General features: G+C 41.4%; 1 protein-coding gene across 1 annotated transcript in view; it reads right to left on the minus strand.

Moving 5' to 3' along the window:
• The window catches only part of LOC109479314 (puratrophin-1-like), an 85,372-nt gene extending 60,741 nt beyond the window's left edge, over window positions 1-24,631 (minus strand). Inside the window, exons 1-6 of the mRNA XM_019781270.1 lie at window positions 24,535-24,631; window positions 13,516-14,382; window positions 12,843-12,966; window positions 10,560-10,659; window positions 10,096-10,203; window positions 6,364-6,480 (exon numbers count right to left, since the gene is read on the minus strand). Of these exons, the coding sequence (XP_019636829.1) occupies window positions 6,364-6,480; window positions 10,096-10,203; window positions 10,560-10,659; window positions 12,843-12,966; window positions 13,516-14,382; window positions 24,535-24,631 (1,413 nt within the window). The remainder of the gene's footprint in view (window positions 1-6,363; window positions 6,481-10,095; window positions 10,204-10,559; window positions 10,660-12,842; window positions 12,967-13,515; window positions 14,383-24,534) is intronic.
• Between the last annotated feature and the right edge of the window lie 194 nt (window positions 24,632-24,825).

Here is a 24,825-nt window from a genome sequence, read left to right on the forward strand (position 1 = left end):
AGTCATTAGAGTTGGCTAATATGACATGTTAGAAACCTGAGGAAGACCATTGGCAATATTTCATTCCATGTCGTCATAGACTGAGAGCTTTTGTTTTCAATGAAGAACTGTAACATAGATGTGATATGCTGGGTTTCAAGTTCAATACAGAACTAGTTCTCATTGACAAAGGACTTCAATATGTCAAAAAATCTTACATAAGATACAGTATAGCATATTTCTGATAATTTCATACCATAACTTCAAGGGCAATGAAATTATAATTCATGAAGAAAGAAACTAAACAGTCCACATCTTTCAACGACGTAACACACAGTAAAAGTTCACACATCATAAAATCTACTGCCTCAAAAGCTACAATACAAAGATTTCAATCTAGTTAGCCTCCTGTGCAGGCCCCGCGGCGGTGGGGAAGAGTTTTTAACGCGTTATTTTAATATAGCCGGCCATCCTACATAGCCGACGAGGGCGGAAAGCAACCTTCTCTCGTCGGCTATGTAGGATGGCCGGCTATATTAACCCTTTAGCTGCCAGTGTTTCTCACCAATACATCCCCTCTGTGCCAGGGTTTCCAGACCCTTTTGAAATAGGGGGTACTACCTTTGTATTACTGTCTTTTTGTCATTTTCCCCTCAACTTACCATATCATGCCAGATATCATTGGAAAGCTAAGAATGTGTACTTTACAGAAAAATATTTCAAATGTAGCCTGACATCAATAGTAATGAATTACAAGGGCAATAATGCAATAAAATAGCTGTTTTCATAGTTTTTTTTGTATTTACAATGCCTAAACTATATAAAAAGTATAAGTATGAAACCTATAACATTCCTGACATGTCCTGACACTATGAGAATCACATACACGTAAAATACAGCACTCAGGTGTCACTACAGGTAAGTTTATGATCAGATATTGTTATAGGTGCTGAACTGACTATTCAGCTAAAACACTGATCCATTACAACATATTTCACTTCTTTCTGTACCCTTATAAAAGATGGTACATAGACTTGTTACATACCATATGAAAGCATATAGTAGATACTACAACTAGAAATGTATATCAACTTGATAACATAGACTACAAGGGTCATAAACAGGTAAAGAGGCAATAAAATGCACAATTTCCACCTTGTTTCCATACAATCAACAATAAGCAACCACAGAATGACTTGGGCCTTGACTTAACAGATCCTGACATGTCCTGACACTTTGAGAATCACATAGAAGTAATCATACAGCACTCAGGTATCATTACAGGTAAGTTTATGATGGATATTGTCCTAGGTGCTGAACTGACTATTCAGCTAAGACACTGATTCATTACAACATATTACACTTCTTTCTGTACATTTATAAAAGTGGTACATAGAGTTGTTACATACTATAAGGAAGCTTATAGTAGAGTCGGGAATGTATGTCAACTTGATAACATAGACCATAAGGGTCATAAACAGGTAAAAAGCAATAAAATGTACAATTTCCACCTTGTTTCCATACAATCAACAATAAGCAACCACAGAATGACTTGGGCCTTGACTTAACAGATCCTGACATGTCCTGACACTATTAGAACTACATACAAGTAAAAATACAGCACTCAGGTATCATTACAGGTAAGTTTATGATGGATATTGTCCTTGGTGCTGAACCAACTAATGTATACAACATAATACATTCCTTCCTGTACCTATGTAATCGATGGTATATATACTTGTTACATATCATATGAAAGCTTATTGTATATACTATGTCTAGGAATATATTTCAACTTGACAATATAAACTACAAAGGCAATAAACAGGTAAAAAGCAATAAAAAGATAATATTATACTTTATACCATGGAAAATTTTACATAAAAGCTGCTATAAAATAGAAATAAAACTTGCCACTAAATCCACTTTGTGCAGTGAAATCATGGGGAGACTTGGTAAGGCTGTTTCCTTCCCCCCTCTGCCAGTTTGTGCCATCAAATCTTGTATCAGTTGCAGCTTGATGGGCGGCTCCGGGATTTAAATCCCCATCAGCTGGCCGGCTGCAACCTCGCCTGTCAGTGCCACGTTCCCTTGTTGTTTGGCCTTTTCCACACCCCCGACCTCGGCCCCGACCTCTACCCCTAGCACGACCACGGCCATTAGTAGTTCCATGGCCGATGTCACATTCACCAATGCTATCTGGTTCCATGTGAGCACATTTCCTCCCGTCTGCTAACACGATCCGTCTCATTTTCACTACTCTCAATGGAATCAGCGTCTGATATACGTTAACCATAGGCTAAATCAACAGTAGCGACCTCCTACAACAGTTCTTCGAGGGTAAACGGCGTCATTTTGGTGTTAACAGTCCAAATTCACCGCCCAAAACACGTAAACAAAAGAACAAAGCCTCGGCAGACGACGACGCCGCCATCTTGGCAATTATAGGCCGCAAAGCATTGTGGGATGACGTAGTCGGTGATTACGCAACCCACTTTGACCTCTGACCTGCCCTCACTTACCGCCGCCAGTCACTTCCTGGTCGGCGGGCGCGAAACATGCAGCTGTGCTAAGTTATCCCGGGGAATACCCTATCCCGAATATACCCGGGCATGGCACACAGGGGATGTATAGTGAACCCGGATATACCCGGGACCGGCAGCTTAAGGGTTAAAATAACGCGTTAAAAACTCTTCCCCACCGCCGCGGGGCCTGCACAGGAGGCTACAATCTAGTAACCTGCCTTACCCTGTCAGTGCTGTGACTTATCCTACCAGTATGTCCTGCCATGTGGACCAACTAGAAGGATTCAAACAACTGCTTTTCTGAGGACAATATGACCACCGCACATGTCCTCACCAATAAAATGAGGGGACTGGAGTTGGTGGGGTGTCTATCTCTGATGCATAATTCGGGCCACACCAATGGAGTTTCATGTTTCTCACACTAAATCAATGGCAGGGAAAAACACCTGAAATTTTCTTGTATTACCTGCAAGTTAAAAGAAACGTTTACATTGCAATTTAATAATGACAGATCAAGCACTACTTCAATTTGACAAAGATGGAGCTGTGAAAAAGTTTCTTTTCCACAGAAAACAACCAAGTACCAAGTTTCTTGCTGTGGTTGAAACACATGAGGTGCAAGTATGAAACATTTTTATACACATTTTTAAGTTGCAATGGCAGATCCATAAATTAATTTACACTTTTTGAAAGAAATATGGCTGTGAGAATTTCATTATCTGAGTTTTTTTTTATTTTTTTCGAAATCATTTATCACAAAAAACAACTGATTTTCTTGCTGTGGCCCAAACACACATGAGGCATTTACAGTCCCACCCCCCATGGTTAGTACAGATTAGAGAACTGTGGGTCTCAGGTGGTGCCTCACACTTCACTACTACATCCACCCCCCTCCCCACCGGGGTTAGACACTCCCACTATTGTACACAGGGCATTAAACCACAGGACATCACACAGTCGGAAATATATGGAGAGCTCATAGGGTTCTACTCTGTATATTATTATAAACAATGAACATACTCTTTTATCCAACATAGAACAATGTCGATAAAGGTTAGACATTAGACATCCAGGTAGTGAGATACATAAGGAAATTGTTATTCAAGAAAAAGGACAGATTTTTGTAAACAGTGAAGACATTTAAAATTATTATAGCATCCACTCTTTTTGTCAGTGACTGTCACTAATGAAAAGTATTGAATGCTATCGCTACTTGAAACATCAGCCAGTTTCAAAAATCAATTGATCATAATTTCCTAGTGTACAACATATAACAAGTTGGCATACATTGCACCTGCTACAATTGTTATGCAATCAACTTGTTTTTCTAATCCTGTCCCTTGAGATTAAAAAGAAGAGAAAAGTCTATATTTCACATCTTTCACTTCTATAACTATACAGAGGAATATGGATATACAAGGGAGCATGTTTTTTCCATCCATCCCTCCCACTAGGTGTCGAACAGTTAACACCCCCAGTCCCCCACTCTTGTGTACAGGAAATAAAACCACAGGAGCAGGTGGGGAAAATCACAGCTTTGGTGATGGGGAATCCATATTGTCATAAAAAATCTGTCAGCAAGATACTTTTCATTGGGGTTCATAAAACACTGGGAGGGAGGTTGACATTTTCACTGAATGCAGGTCAATTTCTACATCATCTTTCTTTTTCTGGCCTCTCCCAGGCTTTGTAAGCACCTGGAAAGAGTAGAAATTGGCCAAATAGACGGATGATATGCCAGGGGAGTTGGTCTGCTCCTTTATCAAATTCAGATTTGTGATGCTTTTTCATTTCAAAATTCAGACAACAAGACTGAAGGGACAGTATGGGAATTGTTTCAGTGGTGAGGAAAATATGGGTGGGGGCAAAAAAAAGTACTAGTAATTGATAACCCCCACCTGAGATGATGAAATAGTGCCAAATAGGATCCTTCATTATATTCTAAACTTGATACTTCCTGTGGTAGTAAAAATATGGGTGGGGGTCAAAATCATTGACCACCCTCTCTAGTGGAGTGGTAAAAAAATGGGCTGTTCATTATTATAAACTTGATCCTTTCTGCCATTTGCTTGTCCATCCAGCAGGTGACTTATCCTCACACCTGTGTGGCAGGTGTCACCAGGATTAACGCTCAGGTGTGAAGTACTCAGGTGGGCGGATTATCCAGGGTCACAGCAGGTCAAGGATTAGGCCCAAAGGTGTGAAATCCTCACACTGAAGGATTATCCGGGGTCACGGGAGGTCATGGGAAGTTGGGAAGGTGGGAAGTTGATCTTCCATAGGGGGAAATTATGGAATGCCAGTAGACTTGGTGGAAAATTGGAGAGGAAAATTATGAACCAAGGTCTGCTCTTAAAGTCCTGGGGTCGTGAAGGTCAGGCGTAAGCTCTAGAAATTTTAGGGTCACTAAGGTCAGTCATAAAAGTTTGTTTTTACTTCTTTGAAATATTTTCTTATGTTTTAGCTATTCCAAAATAGGAGTATGAAATGAAATAGTGCATAATAGCTCAGTATTTATACAGGATAAGGTAAGATAATTCCCTTTTACCTTTCTTTTGCTTAATGAAATGAAAATACCTTAGTTACGTCTTCAATGACTTTTGCTTAAATTTTAATTGCTTTGTTTTTAAAGGGATGGTAAAGGGTTCTTGGAAAAAGAGTTCAGCAGTAAACAAAGAAGAAGAACTGAAATATTTATGTCCAGAATTCCCCTACCAGACAGGTACTGTGACAAATCACCTGAGGGACCTCCACACATGACCTACATTTCAGTCTGTTGGACAGGTAGGATAAGTTATCGCCTGCGAGGGAATACTTCTTAAAGAACCATGTCTAATGCCTTCCATCTGCCCAACAGGTGGGCCGATAAATCACCTGGGAAGGAAGCTACCTAAGGAGGGAGTCTAGGAGAGTGGAAAGTTGTTGGCAGACCTTTTGTCTGGGTTTTATTCTCAGACTGTAACTGATGGAAATAGTTCAACTCTTGGAGGAGGATAGCAACTGGCTTAGCTGCATCTTTCTGGCTCCACAACAGGCTGTGTGGCTGGTCTGAATTCTGAATCTGATATTAGCCGTTCTTAGCTGATAATAAGTTTTCTGATTCTACCTGCCACCAGGCCAATGTGGTAGAAAATAGAAGCCACCAAAAACATGCTAGCTCAGAGAAAACAGGGTTGAGTCTTCCAGACAGGATTTTGGAATCGCGAGTTTGGTGGAGTTTTGGGATGATTACACCATAACTCGAGGAAGAATAGCTTTTGTATCTGTATTCTATATGTGTGTGAAACCTAATGAAGTAAAAAAGTATCCAAGTTTTCTGACTGCTACCTCCAGGCCAATGTAGAAGAAAACAGGAGCCATCAACACATTCTAGCGATCAGATAACTATACATATTCAGAGGAAAACAATAATAGAAGCCATGCTTGCTGCTCAATTTGCTCTGGAGGGTAATCCCTTCACTAACAAGTTTGTATAGTATTAGAAGATTAGTTTAGGATTAGGTTTCAGGTAGGATTAAGATCATTAGGATTAATACTAAGTCCAATGTTTTGCACTGACCGTTCTGAATCTGATCCAATGTTCATGGCTGTACTGAGAGGGTAGGATTAGGTACTCTCCAAGCAGAGGTTTGTGTTTTGGCTTAATTTAATCTTGTTTTTATGCTTTTTTTATCGGACTTCCTTTTTAGTCAATCTTTTTTTATGCCAACCCAACTGTTGGCGTAAAAAAGGTTCCAGTACAAAAAAGAAAGTCGGATAAAAAAGCCAAACAACATGCCTAAATTAAGCCAAAACGCAAACCTCTGCTTAGAGAGTAAGGATTAGGAACATGGATTAGGTACGTGGATTAGGTACTGACCATTCTGAACCTGATCCAGTCCTCGTGGCTGTACTGATACGTTCCCCCGAACTCCTCCGGTACCTCATCTTCAACAAACAGCTGCTGCAGCTCTGACATGTCTGTTATCGTCTCAACCTGCACAAAGAAACAATTGAATTAAAACAGAGTAACACCATCTAAATACTAGTAGTAAGTAACTTGACTACTCAGAGGTATGACCTCTAGGCTCTACCAACAGTTGCTGTAGCTTGGTTATTGTCTCTACTGCACATAAAAATGAAAGACCATCTCAATTTCTAGATTATTCATAATCATTTCATCTTTCCAACACAAACTGTGGGCGGGTACAGACAGACTAGCTTAGAAGTAATTAAAAAATCTTTCTTCAGATGAAGAGGAGGTCACAATAATGCTGACACTTGCGTAGAATAAATTCATAATTCATGTACAACAAAAGAAGAGAATTGTCCCCATTATTATCAACAGGTACAATATAGAACAACCTCACCTACATCTATCTTTGGCATATGAGAAGAAGTGAATGAAGAAGTGTACGTGTATGACATAGTGTATCACTGTAGTTGAGTACACAGGATACAGTGTAAGTAAGGAACAAACAAAGGTGTGAAAATCTACAAAATGATAAACTTGTAAAAAAAATACAGTAATTATGAGAAAAAACATAGAATACCTCAGAATCACATACACCTTTGCATGGCAGGTAAGCACATGTGTATGAATGACGAAGAATAGTTACATGTTCAACTACAGGAAGGCACCAGGAACAAACAAAGGCGTGAAAATCTACACCATAAAACCACTTTAAAAACACTGCTTAGTTAGAAAGTCATGGGAAGGAGCCTGCACAGCTGATGAATCACTGCAAACATGCAGAACTTCTCAGTAGCTTCTCGGCTTGAGCGGTTGTTTATGACTTCCAAAACATTCCAACACTCGCTTTCCGAAACACGACGCCATTTCCTGCCATATTCTATGAGAGGTAAACCCTTCTTGTTTTGGACACACCTGTCTCAGACCCTTCAACACCTTTATGACACCTGTTGACCCCAGGTGACATCGCAGGGGAAGCCTGCCGCCCCTGCAAGCAATTAGAACCTTCCGGTGACCTTCAGAAACAGGCGATGACCTTGCCCATGGACCGATGGTTAACTAGTTTGACATGGTTTAGCCCCTATCTTATCACCAGGGGAACTGGTGGGAATTCCAGCAGGTTTTCAAAGTGAAAATCAAAATATTACAATTGTACTAGATGGTAGGGTTGGTGGTGAAGGTAGGTTGATAATGTAAAGGTAAGGGAGTGAGTGAATGAGTAAGTGAGGGATTGAGTGAGTGAGTGTGTGTGTGTGTGTGTGTGTGTGTGTGTGTGTGTGTGTGTGTGTGAGTGAGTGAGTGAGTGAGGGAGGGAGGGATTGAGTGAGTGAGTGAGTGAGGGATTGAGTGAGTGAGTGAGTGAGGGATTGAGTGAGTGAGTGAGTGAGTGAGTGAGTGAGTGAGGGATTGAGTGAGTGAGTGAGTGAGAGTGAGTGAGGGATTGAGTGAGAGGGATTGAGTGAGTGAGGGATTGAGTGAGTAAGGGAGGGATTGAGTGAGTGAGTGAGTGTGAGTGAGGGATTGAGTGAGGGATTGAGTGAGTGAGTGAGTGAGTGAGTGAGTGAGTGAGGGAGGGATTGAGTGAGAGGGATTGAGAGTGAGGGATTGAGTGAGTGAGTGAGTGAGTGAGTGAGTGAGTGAGTGAGTGAGTGAGTGAGTGAGTGAGTGAGTGAGTGAGTGAGTGAGTGAGCGAGCGAGCGAGCGAGCGAGTTAGGAAAGGTGGAAAGAGAGATTGAGAGGGAGTCAGTGAATGAATGAATGAGTGAGTGAGTGAATGAATCAATGAATGAATGAGGGAGTAAGTAAGCAAACAAAGTAAATCCTAGAATAGATAGTACAACACAAATCAATGAGAAGAAACAAACTGAAGGACTAAAGGACCAAAACAAACTACGCCATGTCTGAAGAATGCACAGATGTGACTCCTCACCACTCGTCTATCCTAAAGCCTGTCTGTGTGTTTGTCTTAGGACTTGACATAGCCGCAGGTTACATGTTTGGGAGGACCGTGTCTACATGCTTATGCAGGAGTTAAAAGCTTCTTAGTGTGGACATATGGCAGGGGCTATAGTCATGAAGGTGTGTCTACGTGTCTAAATGCCTGTACAGGTACGAAAAACTGCCAGTATGACTGTGATCACTCCACAGCATACAGAGCTAGATGGAGGCAAGCTGCAGAAACCTGTGGTTGATTGAACAATGGTGCTTCTTTGTTCCTGATGAACTGCCAACAGCTTGTCTGTATAGCACCTGGGGCAGTGACATTGGGCTAAAACGTGTCAGTTTCTGACTGTTGGGTGATCTGCACAACATGCTAGCTTTCCTTTGGCAAACTTATAAAGATCATTGTGAAACTTTTCCTGTAAGCTAGAGCATGGTGTGACAATCCAACGGAATAAAGGTCTCCTCTTCCACTGGTTCTGTTCATGTTCAATTAAGTTTTCAAGATGCAGCAAAATGAATGTTCATTTTCTTGGAGGAAAGTTGGACTTGAAGTAAACTTTACTCTTCTGCTTTTTATCTGTCAACTTCGTTGAACAAACATTTCTCTGACCTCCCATGCACACCTTCTCACATACCCTCCCTGTGCATTCCTTTCTGGTCCCAGCTGGTTTTGCAAAATTAATCTCCATTTATTTTCTGGGAGGAAGGTTGAACTTGAAGTAAACTCTTCTGCTTTTTATCTGTCAACTTCATTGAACAAACATTTCTTTGACCTCCTTCTCACATACCCTCCCTGTGCATTCCTTTCTGGTCCCAGCTGGTTTGCCCAGCCTGCACTACTAGTCACCAGGGTTCAAGGACCTTGTAATAAGTTCTATGTCAGTGTCAGCTGGCCTGTTGTTTCCTGTCTGCTGTTTCTTTTCTTCTCTGCACAATTTAACCTGGAAAGCTTCAGTTACATCAGGGACAGACCGTAGCAAATAAGTAGGGAGTAATATTTCAAAATTGTTGAATCAAAGAAGTCTTGACAGTTTCTTTGGCAAAAACGAACTCCCAGGAATGATTTTTTCAGTTCAGTCATTGAGGATATCCAGTATTTTAGGGGGTAGGAAAAGAAGACAGAGCGAAAGAAAAGAACTAGCAGCCATGTCAAGCATGCTGTACTCTAATCCTTCCATTTCAAAAGCCCCTTCCCAAGTTCTAATACCGGCTTTGGTAGAGTCAAGGTCAGCTGAGTCAAGGTCAACAGAGTCAAGGTCGTGAGAGTCAAGGTCAGCAATAATGGATTACCAGCTGCAAACTGACACCCCATCCCTGAGCCACTGGCCAAACAGAAATGGACCCACCACAGACAAAGGAAAGGACGCGATTACAACCACAGGCACTGGTCAACTGTATGAAACTTGAAAAAAAATCTCAACAAGTCTCAAAAACAAGATTTAAAGGTTACATCTTGTTAAATCTTGAGACTTAAGACTTTTGATTTTGAGACTTTCTGCCAAGAAAATGTGATGAAACCTGAAGTATGGGCATCAGGATCATATAGGTCTCTTGTAGGTCTCTTGCTGGGGCTCCCATACTCGCTCCCTAAGAAATATTTCTAAGGCAGCAAGTATGGGAGCCCCGGCTTACAAACACAATGGTACCCAGGCTAACAAGACAGGACAAAGCAGCACATCAGGACGCAGTTCTCACCTCCACTATCACCTCTCCTGAGGAGAAGGATGTGTAACAGGTGTCCACAAGCGGAGAGTTTTCTGGTAGCAGCACCAACACCTGGTACACTGCACAGGGGATGTTCTCCTGGAATACAAACAAATAAACAGATAAACAAACATGTAAAACAACAATTACTGGATACTTAAACTTTCTTGGGTTTATTTGAATCAGATTCTTTATTGACTCAATAAAAGCACAGTGACTTTCGCATGTCGATAAAGGTTAGACATCCAGGTACAGTAATAAGATATGCCAAAAAACAGTTACTCATGCAACTGGATATAATTTTGGAAACAGTCAGACGTTTCGGATAGCATCCACTACCTTTCTTCAGGGACACTGGAGAGTTGTTAGAAAAGCAGGTTTATAAGCACGAACTATTGACTGATATTCAAATCAGTCAAGACAATTTTTGTTTGAAAGTCCAAAAGGAAACATACCTGTAACACACAGATGGCCCCTCCCACCATGTCCAGTGTGTGTGGCACCGCCTCCCTGCAGTCCATCACAACTATCAGACCCTTCTGTCTCGTGTCATACCTGCATGGGAAAAGCAAAATTTACAGCTTGTAGATGCAGTTAGTAATATCTTCATTAGCTTAGCTAGTTGTATAACAGAATATTATTATTAGTTCTGCTTTAAGCCTAAAAGTTTTAAAGATGCTACATGTAAATAAAAGTTTGTAAGTGCAACACAGGTATGAAAAGAAACCTGTGTGCATGGATACGCAGAGACTGCCCAGAACAGTGCCTGATCCTAACCATAATCCATCCAGACATAGAACTAGATGCAGACAGGGTTCTGGATACAATAATTGGTAATGTCTGCCCTGTGTGGAGGTAATATCTGCCCTGGCTGATAATGTCATATCCTACTGGGCACCAGACTCCTAAATTTTACTTCAAGCTGTGAGGTCAGAAATAATGAGATCTTCTGGTCAGATGTGCAGAATTGAGACCAAACGTTTCCGCTGCCAATAATTTCAGTTGCAGTGAGTTTGTTTGGTAAATGTTGGCACATTGTATAATTCATTTTTTCTATATATCTGAAGTGGAAAATTGCTCGTAGAGATGGATTCCACACTAAACTGCACCACCATTGTGTAAGAGAAAGAAAAGAGAAAAGAAAAGAAAAGAAAGTGCTCTACAATCTCCATCTTTGCCAGCAGCAGTGGAGAGAGGAACCACTAACACCTTCCAGGCCCATAACCTTGTATTGTAAAGTACCTGTCCCCTCCAATAAACCTGTAATTAGAACGTTTCTGTCCAGACTTCCTCCTGGCTCATAACAGGTGACTCCAGCCTGCAAGGGGCCTGAGGTCCTGTTTCTGCTGACAGTTAAATTTCTGACAGGCGGTCTCAACTATAAACTATCTTCTTACATGAACATCCATGTCTGATGTGTTAAACTGTCCACGAAAGTATATTTTATCTTGTATAATTTAATTGTATCGACAGAACTATCTCCAGTACCGGCATTTATAGTACCAGTATCTCTTCTATCTGTATCTGTATATAGCCGGTATACAGCTTTTGTATCTGCATAGCCTGTATAACCACCCTTCGGCATAACACACCAGCTTGAATGTTAAGAATCTGTAGTACGGTCAGCTAGAATGTAAACTAATTTTGTGATATCAGTAAATCTCCTGACCAGTATCTGACAGTGTCTCTTCTGACAACTAAATCTGTAACATCCGGCCTGGACTGTAAACTGCCTTCTCGGATCCATGTCTCATTCAGTAGTATCTGTAAAACTGTCCTCTAGTATATAGATGTATTTTTAACTTTATAGTATCGACAGAACTGTCTCTGACAACTAAATTTCTGACATCGATGGTAAACTGTCTGTCTAGATCCATGTCTCATTCAGTAGTATCTGTAAAACTATCATCTGGGGTGTATTTTTAAGTTCATGGTATCGGTAAAACTATTTCCAGTATCTGACTGTGTCTCTTCTGACAACTAAATCTGTAACATCCGGCCTTGACTATAAACTGTCTTCCTAAATCCATGTCTCATTCAGTGGAGTCTGTGAAACTGTCCTCTAGAGTATATTTCTAACTTTATAGTACCAGTAAAAATGTCTCCAGTACCTGACTGTGTCTCTACTGACATCTAAATCTCTGGAATCTGGCCTTGACTATAAACTTGGATCCATGTCTTCCAAAGTATCTGTAAAACTGTCCTTTAGGGTGTATTTCTAATTTTATACAAAAAGTTATAGTGCCAGTAAAACTGTATCTGACTGTGTCTCCACTGACATTTAAATCTCTGAACAGGCCACTGCTAAAACGTATCTTTCACTTTATGGTATCAGTAAGTCGACCTGTCATACGTAACCTTTGCACACCAAGCTGTGCACGTTGCGAGGATGCCCCTACTGTACTTGGTAGCAGCGAATTTCACTCTGTGATAGTTTTTCCTTAGGGGAAAAAAAGTCTGAAAACACCTCAATCCTAGCCTGGATGCCAGACCCAGACTCAAACTTATCCAGTGTGCAACTCTGAGCCTAGTGTGACGTGGGTCTGGCATCCAGGCTACCTCAATCCTGGGTTGAAGACATTTCCAGTAACTTACCTGACAATTGGGATAGTGATGTTTTATTACGTCTTATCTGTATCTATGTACCCAGGGCCACTCTGTAATTTAGTGTAAAGCAGTACTAAGCCAAGTAGTGCTACCCTGGTTAAAAAAAACACACACAAAAAATAATAACTTACCTGGGAATTCCGTGGAAGTACATAAGCAGCCGTGCGAGTTCCGCGGCGCTGTACTCCGTGTGTTCCAGGACTGCGTTTGCCGCCTGCACCACCAGAACTGTGCGCCCACACTTCGACATGCAACCTGGGGGATAGAGAGGAGCATCGATCAGTGTGGTTCTTCATGGGGATTGTATAACAACAACCTGAATGTAGTAGCATTCAGTATATTGGGATTTTCTTACAGTTATACACAGCCAGCCCGGGTATTCTTCCTACCTTGCTAACGTTCCATTTCTATCAGACACCCTTCTCAGAGCTTCTGACTGAAGTTCTGCTTCTCGCTGCCATATGTAGCCGATGTAGGTGGCACTTAACTCCTGTTAGAAGCTCTGAATCCCAATATCCTATGTTCTACCAACCTGATGAAGTTATCTCCGAAGCAATCGAGAGTAGGAATTCTTAAATTTCCATAGATATACATGTACATGTACGTATAGAAAAATAAAATTTAGAAATCAATTCCGATATTAGACTAGTCAGAGAAATTATTCAGTTGCTTGATTTGTTTTATAATATTCAGTAAACAATATTATTTTACATGGACATCCTCTATTGCTTCTACTTTTATAGAGAGATATTCAAAACGCGTACGACTGAGTGCAACATTTGTCATCCCTCTGATCTCACTCACCTGGCAGATACACAGCACCAGAGTGTAAGAGGTCAAAGTTCACTTCCAAGGTCTGCACAGGCCTGTCCAACCTTGACCCCTGACCCCACTGTGGGGAGGGTGGGGGCGGGGGCAGCTCCATTCCGTTTGGCGGGGGTGGCAGCCTCCCTGTCCCTCCCGTAACAAACCGATCAGCAGTGGTACCTTCCAAGTTCCTGTGATGATGGACATCCTGAGAGAATGAAAACCTTGTCCCTTCATCTTTAATAACATCCTCGCTTTCGCTTGTTCTCGTACCATGAGGTACCAACATCCTCCTCGTGAAATCCTCAATATCGCTGTCACTGTTGCTGCTATCCACACTCCTCCTTCTTGTAGGGGAGTACAATCCTGTTGGGGAGTATAAACCTGTAGGGGAGTATACACCTGGAGGAGAGTACAATCCTACACCTTCACTCAACGCGCGCGGCCGGCTGCCCCGCTGTCTCAGAATGTAATCGTCTTCGTCATACCCGAGTATTTCGTCCTCGAGCAGCGTGGAACCCTCGGACATCTCCTGCTTGAAGCGCTGGAAGTGGGTGAACATCTCCTCCCGTTTCTGCTGCATGCGCTGCTTCATCGCTCGGAAGTCCGCCGCGGCGCCGCCTGACGCAGAGGAGGACCCGACGAAAATGTCGTCGTTACTCCCGGAAGACTCGCGCAACATGTCGGACGTCAGATTGCTTTCCTTTGGGAAGGGTTCCGACCGAGAACGCTGTTCTGTCCCTGCGTTCCGCTTCTTGCCGCCATGGTGCCTCCGTTGTTCACGGGAAGAACCCCTGGTGGACTTTGCTTCTTGTTCTGATGTTGAAGCCGCTGCCTCGCTGATCACGGCTTGATGCGGAAAACCTGTGAAAACAAGACAACGATATTAGCACACAAGTGAAACCAATAGGAGCAAGTAGAATCAAAAAAAAAATCCCCTGACTTCCGGGACACTGGGAATCAAACTTGCGCCAAACCGGGGCACCCTAACAACGAGAACCACACTGTTACACAGGTTCAAGACCCAGACATGAACTCTTGGCTGGTGGGAGACATTAGGTCGCTTGTTAGAAACTTCTCAGGTTCCTCCTTTGCTTCCCACAGTTAAAAGATGTCAAAGGGCATCTCCATGTGGGGTTGAACTATCCCCTTCCAGCTATACTCTACCACCTTCATTGTCTTGACTCAAGCATCAATAGGTTTAGTAAAATCACACTCAGGTAATGAAGAACAAACTGGAAAGGTATGAAATTGTGCGTTCTTAAAAAAGAAAATGCAGTAATTGCTACAAACAGTAACAAATCAAGTGATGTCTGTCTGTTGTAGTCAAGACTACCAGCATCATGTCAACATGACTTCATGACTTGGAAGTTGGATCAGTCTGAAAAATCTGAGCCCAAACCAAAACACAAACTGAACAGCTGCAATATCTCCACAACTACTATCTATCCATCTTAGGCTCTTGTTATTTGTACATAACAATATGCAAAAAGCCCCTAAACTCAAACTTTATACTAACAGCTCCATATAAACACTTGCCTTTCTGTTTTGCCAGGTATCTATCCCAGTAGAACTTCCACATTGCCTAAAGACCAACCAACAACACCGAACCAAAACACAATCCAATCTGAACAGCTGTGTGCTATCTTCTGACGTAAGTATCAGTACTAGTAACCATGTTCTATCTATAACAGTCAAGACCCAAAAGCCCCTAAACTCAATACTAACAGTTCTAAACACTTGCCTTTCTGTCTCGCCAAGTATCTGTCCCAGTAGAACTTCCACATCGCCTCAAGAGCGACCGACAACTCCAAACCTACTCCCACACACTAACCCTCACAGTCAAACCCTGGATTCAAACCTCAACCTGCTCCCTTCTGATTGGCTACTGAGGCAAAAGTGCCGGAAGTTTGCGACATTTGTAGGTAAACCTCAACCTGTCTGGCCTTCTGCCCTCTGGTCTACCATAGAAGAGGGCCTGCATGTCCTTTTTCGTAAGGCCTAATCAGGCCTTTTTATTCTTCGTAATCCGTGGGCAGCCTCCCAAAATATCAGCATAATCCGTAATGAAAGTACATTAGCCGCAAAGTGTAAAGCCGTAATCAGCTCTGAGACTTTAACGTAATTCGTAATCGGCAGCAAAAATTTTGCATAATATGTAATCACTACCCCCCCATGCAGGCCCTCATAGACCATGTGGAGAGCACAGTTGCAGACTGACATCCTGAATTCCCAAAGCTTATTCCATGAAATCCTGTATTCCCAACGCTTCCCAAAAATCTCCAGGAATCTCAGAAAAACCCCAGGAAGTCCTTCTCAGATTTCCTTATCACAAAATACCAACAGCTAATTTGGAGAAACCCTTTGTTTTTACATGGATCAGAGAGTTTGTAGCCTAATGTACTGGTATCTGGACTATTTTGTACCAAGTAATCCATCATTTATGTACTAAATTGACAGCATATTCAATAGCTACTAAACAAGAAATTCATAAATCTAAGTAATTCATAGCTTTTTAGCACTGCACACTTGGTTATGTTGTAGCAAGGAGGTTGGTTGTAGAAATCAAGTTCTACTTAGAACTTTGTCAAGTTTGTGTGCTTAAAAAAAGTACTTTACACTTAAAGAAAGACAGCACATAAACTTGACTTTAATGTTGAACTTCACCCTGTGTGTAAAGTATGCTTATTCAGGTGTAGCCATATCTTCATCACTACTGTAATAGCAATGGACCCAAACTTGACATTGACATCTGATAGTGGAAAAAGTGTGGGTGGTTGTTTGAAGTTTCTGACTTTGGGGCAGGCAGAGGACTTCGATACTTCGTGGGAGTCTTTGCTTTTCTCAACCACAGGGGCATGTAGTAATATGTTTGATAGAAATATGAATGGAACGGTTGTCAGCATATTTATAGTTATTATAAACAACCTGGCAACCTCCTTATCCTAAAATTTCTACATTCCCTGAGTTGCCTTTATAAGTGCTTACGGATGCGGAAGTATTGTTTTGAGGGGCCCGAGCTGTGGGCTTGTTTGTTTGTTTGTTTGTTTGTTTGTTTGTTTGTTTGTTTGTTTGTGTCCAGACAGAGGAGGCTGACAGCAGTGGGTGGAGGGAAGATTGACAGGCAGAATGACAGGTCAAAAGGTCACAGACTCTGGCAGTGAGGCAGAAATTCAAGGTTTCATCTGAAATCTTTTGATTTATTTCATTTTTATTTTTATTTCATTGAGTTTTACCACATTTGTGGAAGAATTGACATACACTTTTTGTGTAACAGGTGACTATCACCTCTTCAAGATGTCAAACCTGAGACCAGACTGTAAGGTTTGAACCACTCACACCTGAACACACTAATGTTACACCACACGACCCCACAATTTCTTGAAGTCGTTGTCCAAGAACCAAGCAATCAACTTGGTCCTGACCTTGGGAAAAGTTACTGGGTCGGGTCGAGTAACATCTCGTTGAGAATTGTCTGCTGAGAACCAACAAATTAAATTGGTGTGGCCTAAGGCTTAAACTTTGTAACTGTCTCTGATTTCTTGTTGTCAAAGAACCAGACGATCAACCTTGGGAAAAGTTACTAGGTTGGGTCGAGTGACATCTTGGTGGGAATGTATGCATGAGAACCAACAAATTAAATTGGTGTGGCCTAAGGCTTAAACTTTGTAACTGTCTCTGATTTCTTGTTGTCAAAGAACCAGACGATCAACCTTGGGAAAAGTTACTAGGTTGGGTCGAGTAACATCTCCGTGGGAATGTCTACTGAGAACCAACAAATTAAATTGGTGTGGCCTAAGGCTTAAACTTCGTAGCTGACTGAGGTCTTCTTCAAGTTCTTGTTGTCAAAGAACCAGATGATCAACCTTGGGAAAAGTTACTAGGTCGGGTCGAGTAACATCTTGGTGGGAAAGTCTGCAGGAGGCTCCCAGCCACTCAGGCAAACTGCAGGCTACATGGTTGGTCTGGCAATGGCTTATCCAGATGGAACCAAGACTAGTACTGTAACTGTAAAACTGTAAACTGTAAACTGTAATCTGCACCTGCCGCCACCACGAACATATCCATTTTTCTCAGACGGAGAAATTTTGCCTCTCAGGCAAACTGCAGGTTACATGACTGGGAGATTAGCACATCTCTGCACCATACCATCAGGCAATGGCTTATCCAGATGGGAGGAACCAAATACTGTAACTGTAAATCACTTTATATTCGCAGTACTTTTATATTCACGCTTTACTGTATTTCTTCATCACTGCTGTACTACGAATTTATCATTACCACAAACAAAATTTATATTTAATAATTCGCTGACTTTCTTTCTTCTGCACCTCCCACCACTGCGAACATGACTGTCCATTTTTCTCAGACCGCAAAATCCTGCTACCGCAAATATAACATGATTTACAGAACTTGACCACAGACATTTATATTATAGCATGAAAATTCATCTGTGTTGGCAACATTTTAGTCTGGAGTTACATCTTTTTGGTGGCTGAGCAGTGGGTTTGTGTGTCAGTTTGTCTGGACGGAGTAGGCTGACGTGTCTTTCTGCTATATACTAACTATTCCAGCTGGACCATCTGGTATGTAGCACAGGTAACATTACACCCATGTTACCTGCTAACACACTTCAGTACTGCAACTCATGCAACCATGCTGTGGAGCCTGTGGTGATAGACGAGGACAAAAATCCCACTTTTATGTATTGCCTAGTTAAACCATTTATGAACCCCTTTTGACTACTAAAGCAAGTTTGCCTGCTGAAAATCGATAAGTTCTCCTTCCACAAGAAAAACTGGCAGCGAGAATTTGTTGTGCCAACAGTCTCCTGTGGGTCATGGGAAGTGCAGCCTCCCCACAATGTCTCACTTGTGCCTGTTCCTGCACCATAACATCCCTGTCCTCTCTGTAAGCAACCTGTCACCTGTACTGTAGGGATCAGGTGTCTCTGGTACTTAATTAGGATCCTCCTTCAAAGAAACCTTTGTTTTGAAATAAGAAATCAGTGGCTTTAAGTTACTTGTTTATGTCTTCACCTATCATCTGGATACTCATCATCATACTTGGGTTGAAATCTTATCTTGCAGATCTTAAAGATATCTCGACTGTCTTCTTGCAAATTTTCTTGAAGGAATGGAACACCTTAGTTCTGGTGTCTTTAAGAGATTTCATAGGTCCAAGAGGGTTGAAACCGTATCTTGCAGATCTTTAAAATATCTCTACTGTCTCCTTGTAAATTTTCGTGAAGGAATGGAACACCTTAGTTCTGGTGTCTTAAACTTAAAGAGATTTCACAGTGCCAAGACCCTGATTTGAGTTCATGACTTCTGGCAGCTTTAAAGGAGGTCCCTCTAGGATGTAAATACCCTTATTATGTACCTTGGCAATCCATCAGATGTCCTTTGGACTATCCTTCAAGTTCTGACATCTCTGAGATTTCACACTGGTGTAAGGCATACTTTACGGCTAATATAATGATTATGAATTACTGTTGATTTTGGGTGATTGCCTACCGATTACGAAGACTTAAAAGGCCTGATTACCCCTTGCGAAAAAGGGCATGCAGGCTAGCCTCTACCAGGCTTTGGGAGGCGACTGAAAAAGAGTAGAAATCAGCCAAATACTGAAATAGAGAGATAACATGCCGGGGTGGAGTTCGTCTGCTAGAAAGTACATTTTGCCGCACCTGAAATGTACTCTCTAGCAGCATGTTATCTCTCTATTTGAATTTCAACTCTTTCCAGCCGCCTCCCGAAGCCTGGTAGAGGCTACATGCACCCAAGTGATGGGTTCTGGTTGCTGTTAGGTTCCTCCTGTGTGGATGGCGATATAAAGACCCTTAAGTTATTGCCTCTCAGCAGTCTATCTTCTTAACTACCCCCTTAGGACAATCCCTCAAGGAGTACATCTTTGTTAAGGGGCCTTGAGGCGCAAGACAGGACAGAGTCTACTCCAAAAAACAGTTACTCAAGCAACTGGATATGATTTTGGAAACGTTCAGACGTTTCAGGTAGCATCCACTACCTTCCATCAGTGACACTGGAGACTTGCAGGAGACAGGCAGGTTTATAAGCACGAACTATTGATTGATATACATGTAATCCATATCCAGTTGCTTGAGTAACAGTTTTTTGGCAAATCTTAACACCTGGAGATCTAACCATCATTGACAACAGAGTCAACTATTTTACAATAGACTGCCCCATTGAGTAATTGACTCAAAGTAACTGCTCCTAACATCTGCTTGGAGAGAAGCAGTATGGCAAAGTGCCCAACCATGCTGTCATGTACTGACCACCCTTATAGTACTGGCATGTGTGTGTTACCAACTGCAAAGGCATGTCAACTGATAAACTCATAACGAAAGCTACCTAAAATTCCACTGCTCAATTGTAGGTCAAAGTATGAAAAAAACTAATGATTACAACATTTGTTAGACAGAACTTGAAATATCAAATTCCTTTTGTGAGATATCATGAAAGTAAAATCAAAGCTGGCAAGGTAGTCTCTCTTCTTTGTCGAATTTGTGCCCTTACCATTTAAAACTTTACCTTTTACTCTTTTCTTTGATCAGTGCCCATTGTAGGTTCCATCCTTCTTTGAAATTTTAGGACAGTCAATTGTGAAATGCAAGGAGTTGAATAAGCTTGGTCTTGTGTGACTTATAAGAGGGCCTGCAAGCCCTTTTTCGTAAGGCGTAATCAGGCCGTTTTAGACTTCGTAATTCGTAGGCAGCCTCCGTAAAAATCAACGTAATTCGTAATTGGACATTAGCCGCAAATCGTAAAGTCGTAATCAGCTCTGAGACTTTAACGTAATTCGTAATAGGCGGCGAAAATTTTGCGTAATTCGTAATCACTACCCCCCCCTTGCAGGCCCTCTTATAATAACTTTTGCACATAAAATAAATAAATTTACAGGTGTGCTGAAGATCAAGCTGAATTTGTGACCTCACCATTTTTTTCCACTTTCTTGGAGGAATGGAACACCTTAGTTCTGGAGATTTCACAGTGACAAGACCCTGATTTGTGTTCATGACTTTAGGAAAAATCATATCTTTGCCAAAAGTAGGTTCCTTTAATATTTACAACTTCAAGACAGTCAATCATGAAATCCAAATCCAAGGAATTACATTAGCACAGATGTGTGTGACTCATAACAACTTCTACTCAAATATAAAGACTGACCCAGGGAGACTACAGCACACAGGGGAGGTCTGGGTATGCAGGAGGTCAAGTTTTTGTACAAATGGGGAATTGTAGGCATGGCGGAGATCAGGGTTAGATGTCACTGTGTGCTTTAATGTGCCTGCGTTATTTCTCACTTCCACATGCCTGTCAAACACACGAGAGGATATATTCAAAGGAACGAAAAAGTGTCTAAGTCTATCTGAAGGGGTGTCTTTGGTAAAATTCTCGGATCCAAGAATCAAGCCTGTATACTCTTCCCTAGCAACAGTCTGGCACCAAGCCTATGTCACTGTATGATAAACATGTATCACTGCAAAGATGTATTAACTGTCTTCTGTCATTATATTGATCAATATTTTGTATGGTCACATCTTCAATAACCTTGAATATCATATTACATGGAAGCACTATCTAGACTTTCACGTTCCATTGCCATGATTGGTCATTCTGTATAATTCTATCATATGAGTAAAAAAGAAAATAAAATTGCCAATATTTGAGAATTGTGACTATTTGATATCAAAAGGCAATGAAGCTTATATCTAAGCAGCTTTCATCAAAACTTTCTATGATTCTGAATTATAAAACCACAATGGAAAACTCATTTTCCTCAACATTGCAAATTCCCTAACCCAAGTGATTTATTAACATGAGGTCCATAAAAATCTACTTCAACACGCAGCCGGCACAAAAATATCTAAACCCTGGAGTAAAAACAAATTTTCTGCCAAAGAATTTCACTTCCATCTGGTAAGTGTGTCAAACTTGGCAAAGACACACAAACATTCTTGAACCAGGAACACATTTGGTCCATGTTTGAGTCATACATAAAAGCTTCGGGCAGTTAAAATTGTAGTGAAACAAAAATTCCTTCTCCTTTTTATGTCTATTGATTTAACATTTGATTGAGTTCTAATTCCAAGCAGACAAAGGCTTATTTGCAACAATATCAGCATATATCCTGGAGATAGTTAGTGAGTAAGTAACAATAACAAAAGTGAAAATTGCAGAAATCAATTTTAAATTGTCTTAATCAGTTTAAAAATAAACAATTCAAGAAAGTCTGAAGAAACTGAAACCAAATCATACCTCCTTGAAATAGCCAAAATCGCTACGAAAACATGGCCTACTTTCCGAGACTGTTCTAGAGATATGACAAAGAAAGCCTTTTTGTGTGATGAAGATGGAGATTGCTTCCCACCCCAAGTAATAGATAGAGCACGGTTTGAGGCTGACTATGAGGATTTAGAACTGCCCCGCCCACCAAGGGGATTTCATGTCTCCCGAGGCCGGAGGCCGAGGGTGACATGAAATCCCCGAGGTTGGGCGGGCAGTTCTAAATCCGAGTATTCAGCCTCAAACCGTGCTCTATCTAATAGATAGAGCACTTCTAGGTCCCCGAAGGTGATCAACTCCATCCACTAGAACTTGATTTTGCTTTATAAATCTTTGTTTAGTGTCACTTTTTGTCTTGTTTCGAGGAGTTGTTTGGTTGTCCATCTGGGCTGATTAACGACCGCTAGGTCGTTAATCAGCCCAGATGGACAGCCAAACAACTCCAAGAAGAGTCAAACCATGTGTGGTGATGAGCCAGTCAGTCTCCTCTGATTCCCCAGGGCAGAAAGCTGGACACTGCCATTGGCCAGTTGTTGTTTCCATGGAAAAAACAATGGGCGGGTCCAACATAGTGTAATTTATTCGGTTAGTTAGAGCACCTCTGTCCCTAGAGAGGGACCAATTCCAGCTCACTGGTTGGCTGAGAAGAGGGTGGCTGGTTAGTTAGTGCACCTCCACCCCAAGGGAGAGAGGTGCACTAACTCACAAGTATGCTACTATGTGGATATAATCACTAAAAAGCCAGGATCCCTATTGGCTGAGGGGACCTAGCAGTGCTCTAATATTCCCACCACACCTGCAGGTTGACCCATATCTGTTCAGTGTCCACTGCCTTCAGAAGCCTTGGGAAAGCTTGATGGATCTGCGGATGTGGTGGATATAATATACCAAACACTGGGGGGTCTACAGATAGAGGGGGCCTGATTAATCCACACTAATTGACCACAGAAGTTTGAATGTTCACCAAAGCTCTGAATACTTCCACCTCATTTCATGTATTTTGTAGATAGGAACCTGCATTCAGATACCATCTGTGGTACACATTACAGGACTTGAAATTCATTTTTGGGAATAAGTGCACTGGTGCACCGAACCTAATTTTTTTGGGTGCACCATATAAAACAAAACATAATTAGAGATCTTACTGCTTCTCTTCTGAGCTTGAATCCAAAATGGGATATAACTTCAAAATCTTAAACAAGTCCTACAAGAAAGATTTTATTATTTTTCTGACACTTACATGCCAAGAATATCCTGTATACTAATATACATTTGATATGTAAAAAATACCTACGAAACTATTTGGGTGCACCAGTACAGTGTACCCACAGAAAAAAATTGGGTGCACAGCTGCAATTTTGGGTGCACTAAGGTGCACATGCACCCAGTATTTCGAGACCTGTATTATGTCCAGTTAGGTCGAGATGGATGACCACAAAATCATCTTAACCTGGATAAATAATTCACAGTTTATATTGTAGATAATTGGATTATTTATGCATTATTGAGTTACATCAATTTGTCACATTCTCCTGCATTCCTTTACTTTCCCATGTCCTGTATCAGATCGAGATCTACCACATCTCCATGCAGATGTTGTAGGGCTTTTTTGTGCTCATTTTGTGGCATTTTCTAGAGGTATCTGTATCTGTATAGCCAGTATAACCACCCTTCAGCGTAACACACCAGCTTCTCTATCTATATAGCCGATAATACACCAGCTTTACAGGCATGTGGTGTGTATCCTTGCCTCTGGATACTGCTACATATTTAGAAAATGAGATTGAATTTTAGAAAATGTCTGGCTCAAGAAACAAAATCGTTGGATGCTTCTTAAGTGCCTTTCCTTGCTACATGTGTAACTCTATAAGGATCGCATAACGTTACATTCAAAATGTCATGAGAGAACTGTGCTCATTACCACCCCACATTTCCATATTTAGTGGTCAGCCCCTTTTGGAGATAGACTCCAAATAGTCTTCTGATTTATGTTCTATTTCACCTATAACCAGTCATCCGTCTTTCCTGAATAGCCTTCAGTTGGAATAATTCCCATCATAAGAAATCTGAGGGAATCTTATTTAAAAATCAATATTGGGGGTCAAAGTGTACAATAGAGCATCAACGCATCAATTTTCTTACTAAGAAAGAAACTGGATATGTCAAGTAATATCACGCAATGTATAAATATTGCTGTTTAAACCTTACTCTTGTGCAATCTTTACCCTCAATGTTTATGTTATCGGTTGAAAGGCTGGTATATACATAGACTCACTACACGTTTAACTTTAGACTATACATTCAGCACTGCTTCTCTTCCTAAGAGAAATGTTTTGGGTTGTTTGGGGCAAAACACATTGGTATGCACGAGATGAGAAATTACCATTAGGTGGAATATCACAAATGATTGTAGATTAAGGTAAATTGAAAACGAAGTATGCCTACCTAAACGAAATATAATAAAATGAAAAATGCTGCCTTGGCCCTTATTCAAGTTTCTTTCTCCTACAATATCAGTGAACTGATCATCCGCCAGGATGACAAGAAATATGATGATATACTGTACTACATTCTGCCCTCCCTAATGCATGATTCAGACACATGTACACACAAAGCTCCATCCTATACATGCATACCTCAACATCTCACCTACCAAAAACTTGCTTGAACAAGAAGTAGAAGTAGAAGTAACCAGCCACAAACTCACCCCATCTTGCCAACGCAAGAAGCACCAGTACTTCCAACAGCGCAATCCACATGGCAAGAGCCAGCGCCGAAGTTTCCTCCCCACAGTAATCCGACATGGTCAAACACGGCGGTGATCGTGAGGGGACAACAAGCGCCGAAAGCGGAGGAGGGGGGAGGGGGGCAGGCGGCGGCGGACATGTTTGGAAATAGAACCCACAGGTGGCAAGGTCATCATCATTTCCATCTACAGCAACTCCCTTCTTTGCAGACGTTTTCTCATCAGAAGCTTGCAAGATGCCGAAGAAACAGG

The sequence above is a fragment of the Branchiostoma belcheri genome, unplaced genomic scaffold (genome assembly GCF_001625305.1).
Source record: "Branchiostoma belcheri isolate BF01 breed outbred unplaced genomic scaffold, Haploidv18h27 scaffold48, whole genome shotgun sequence".
Classification (NCBI taxonomy): domain Eukaryota; kingdom Metazoa; phylum Chordata; class Leptocardii; order Amphioxiformes; family Branchiostomatidae; genus Branchiostoma; species Branchiostoma belcheri.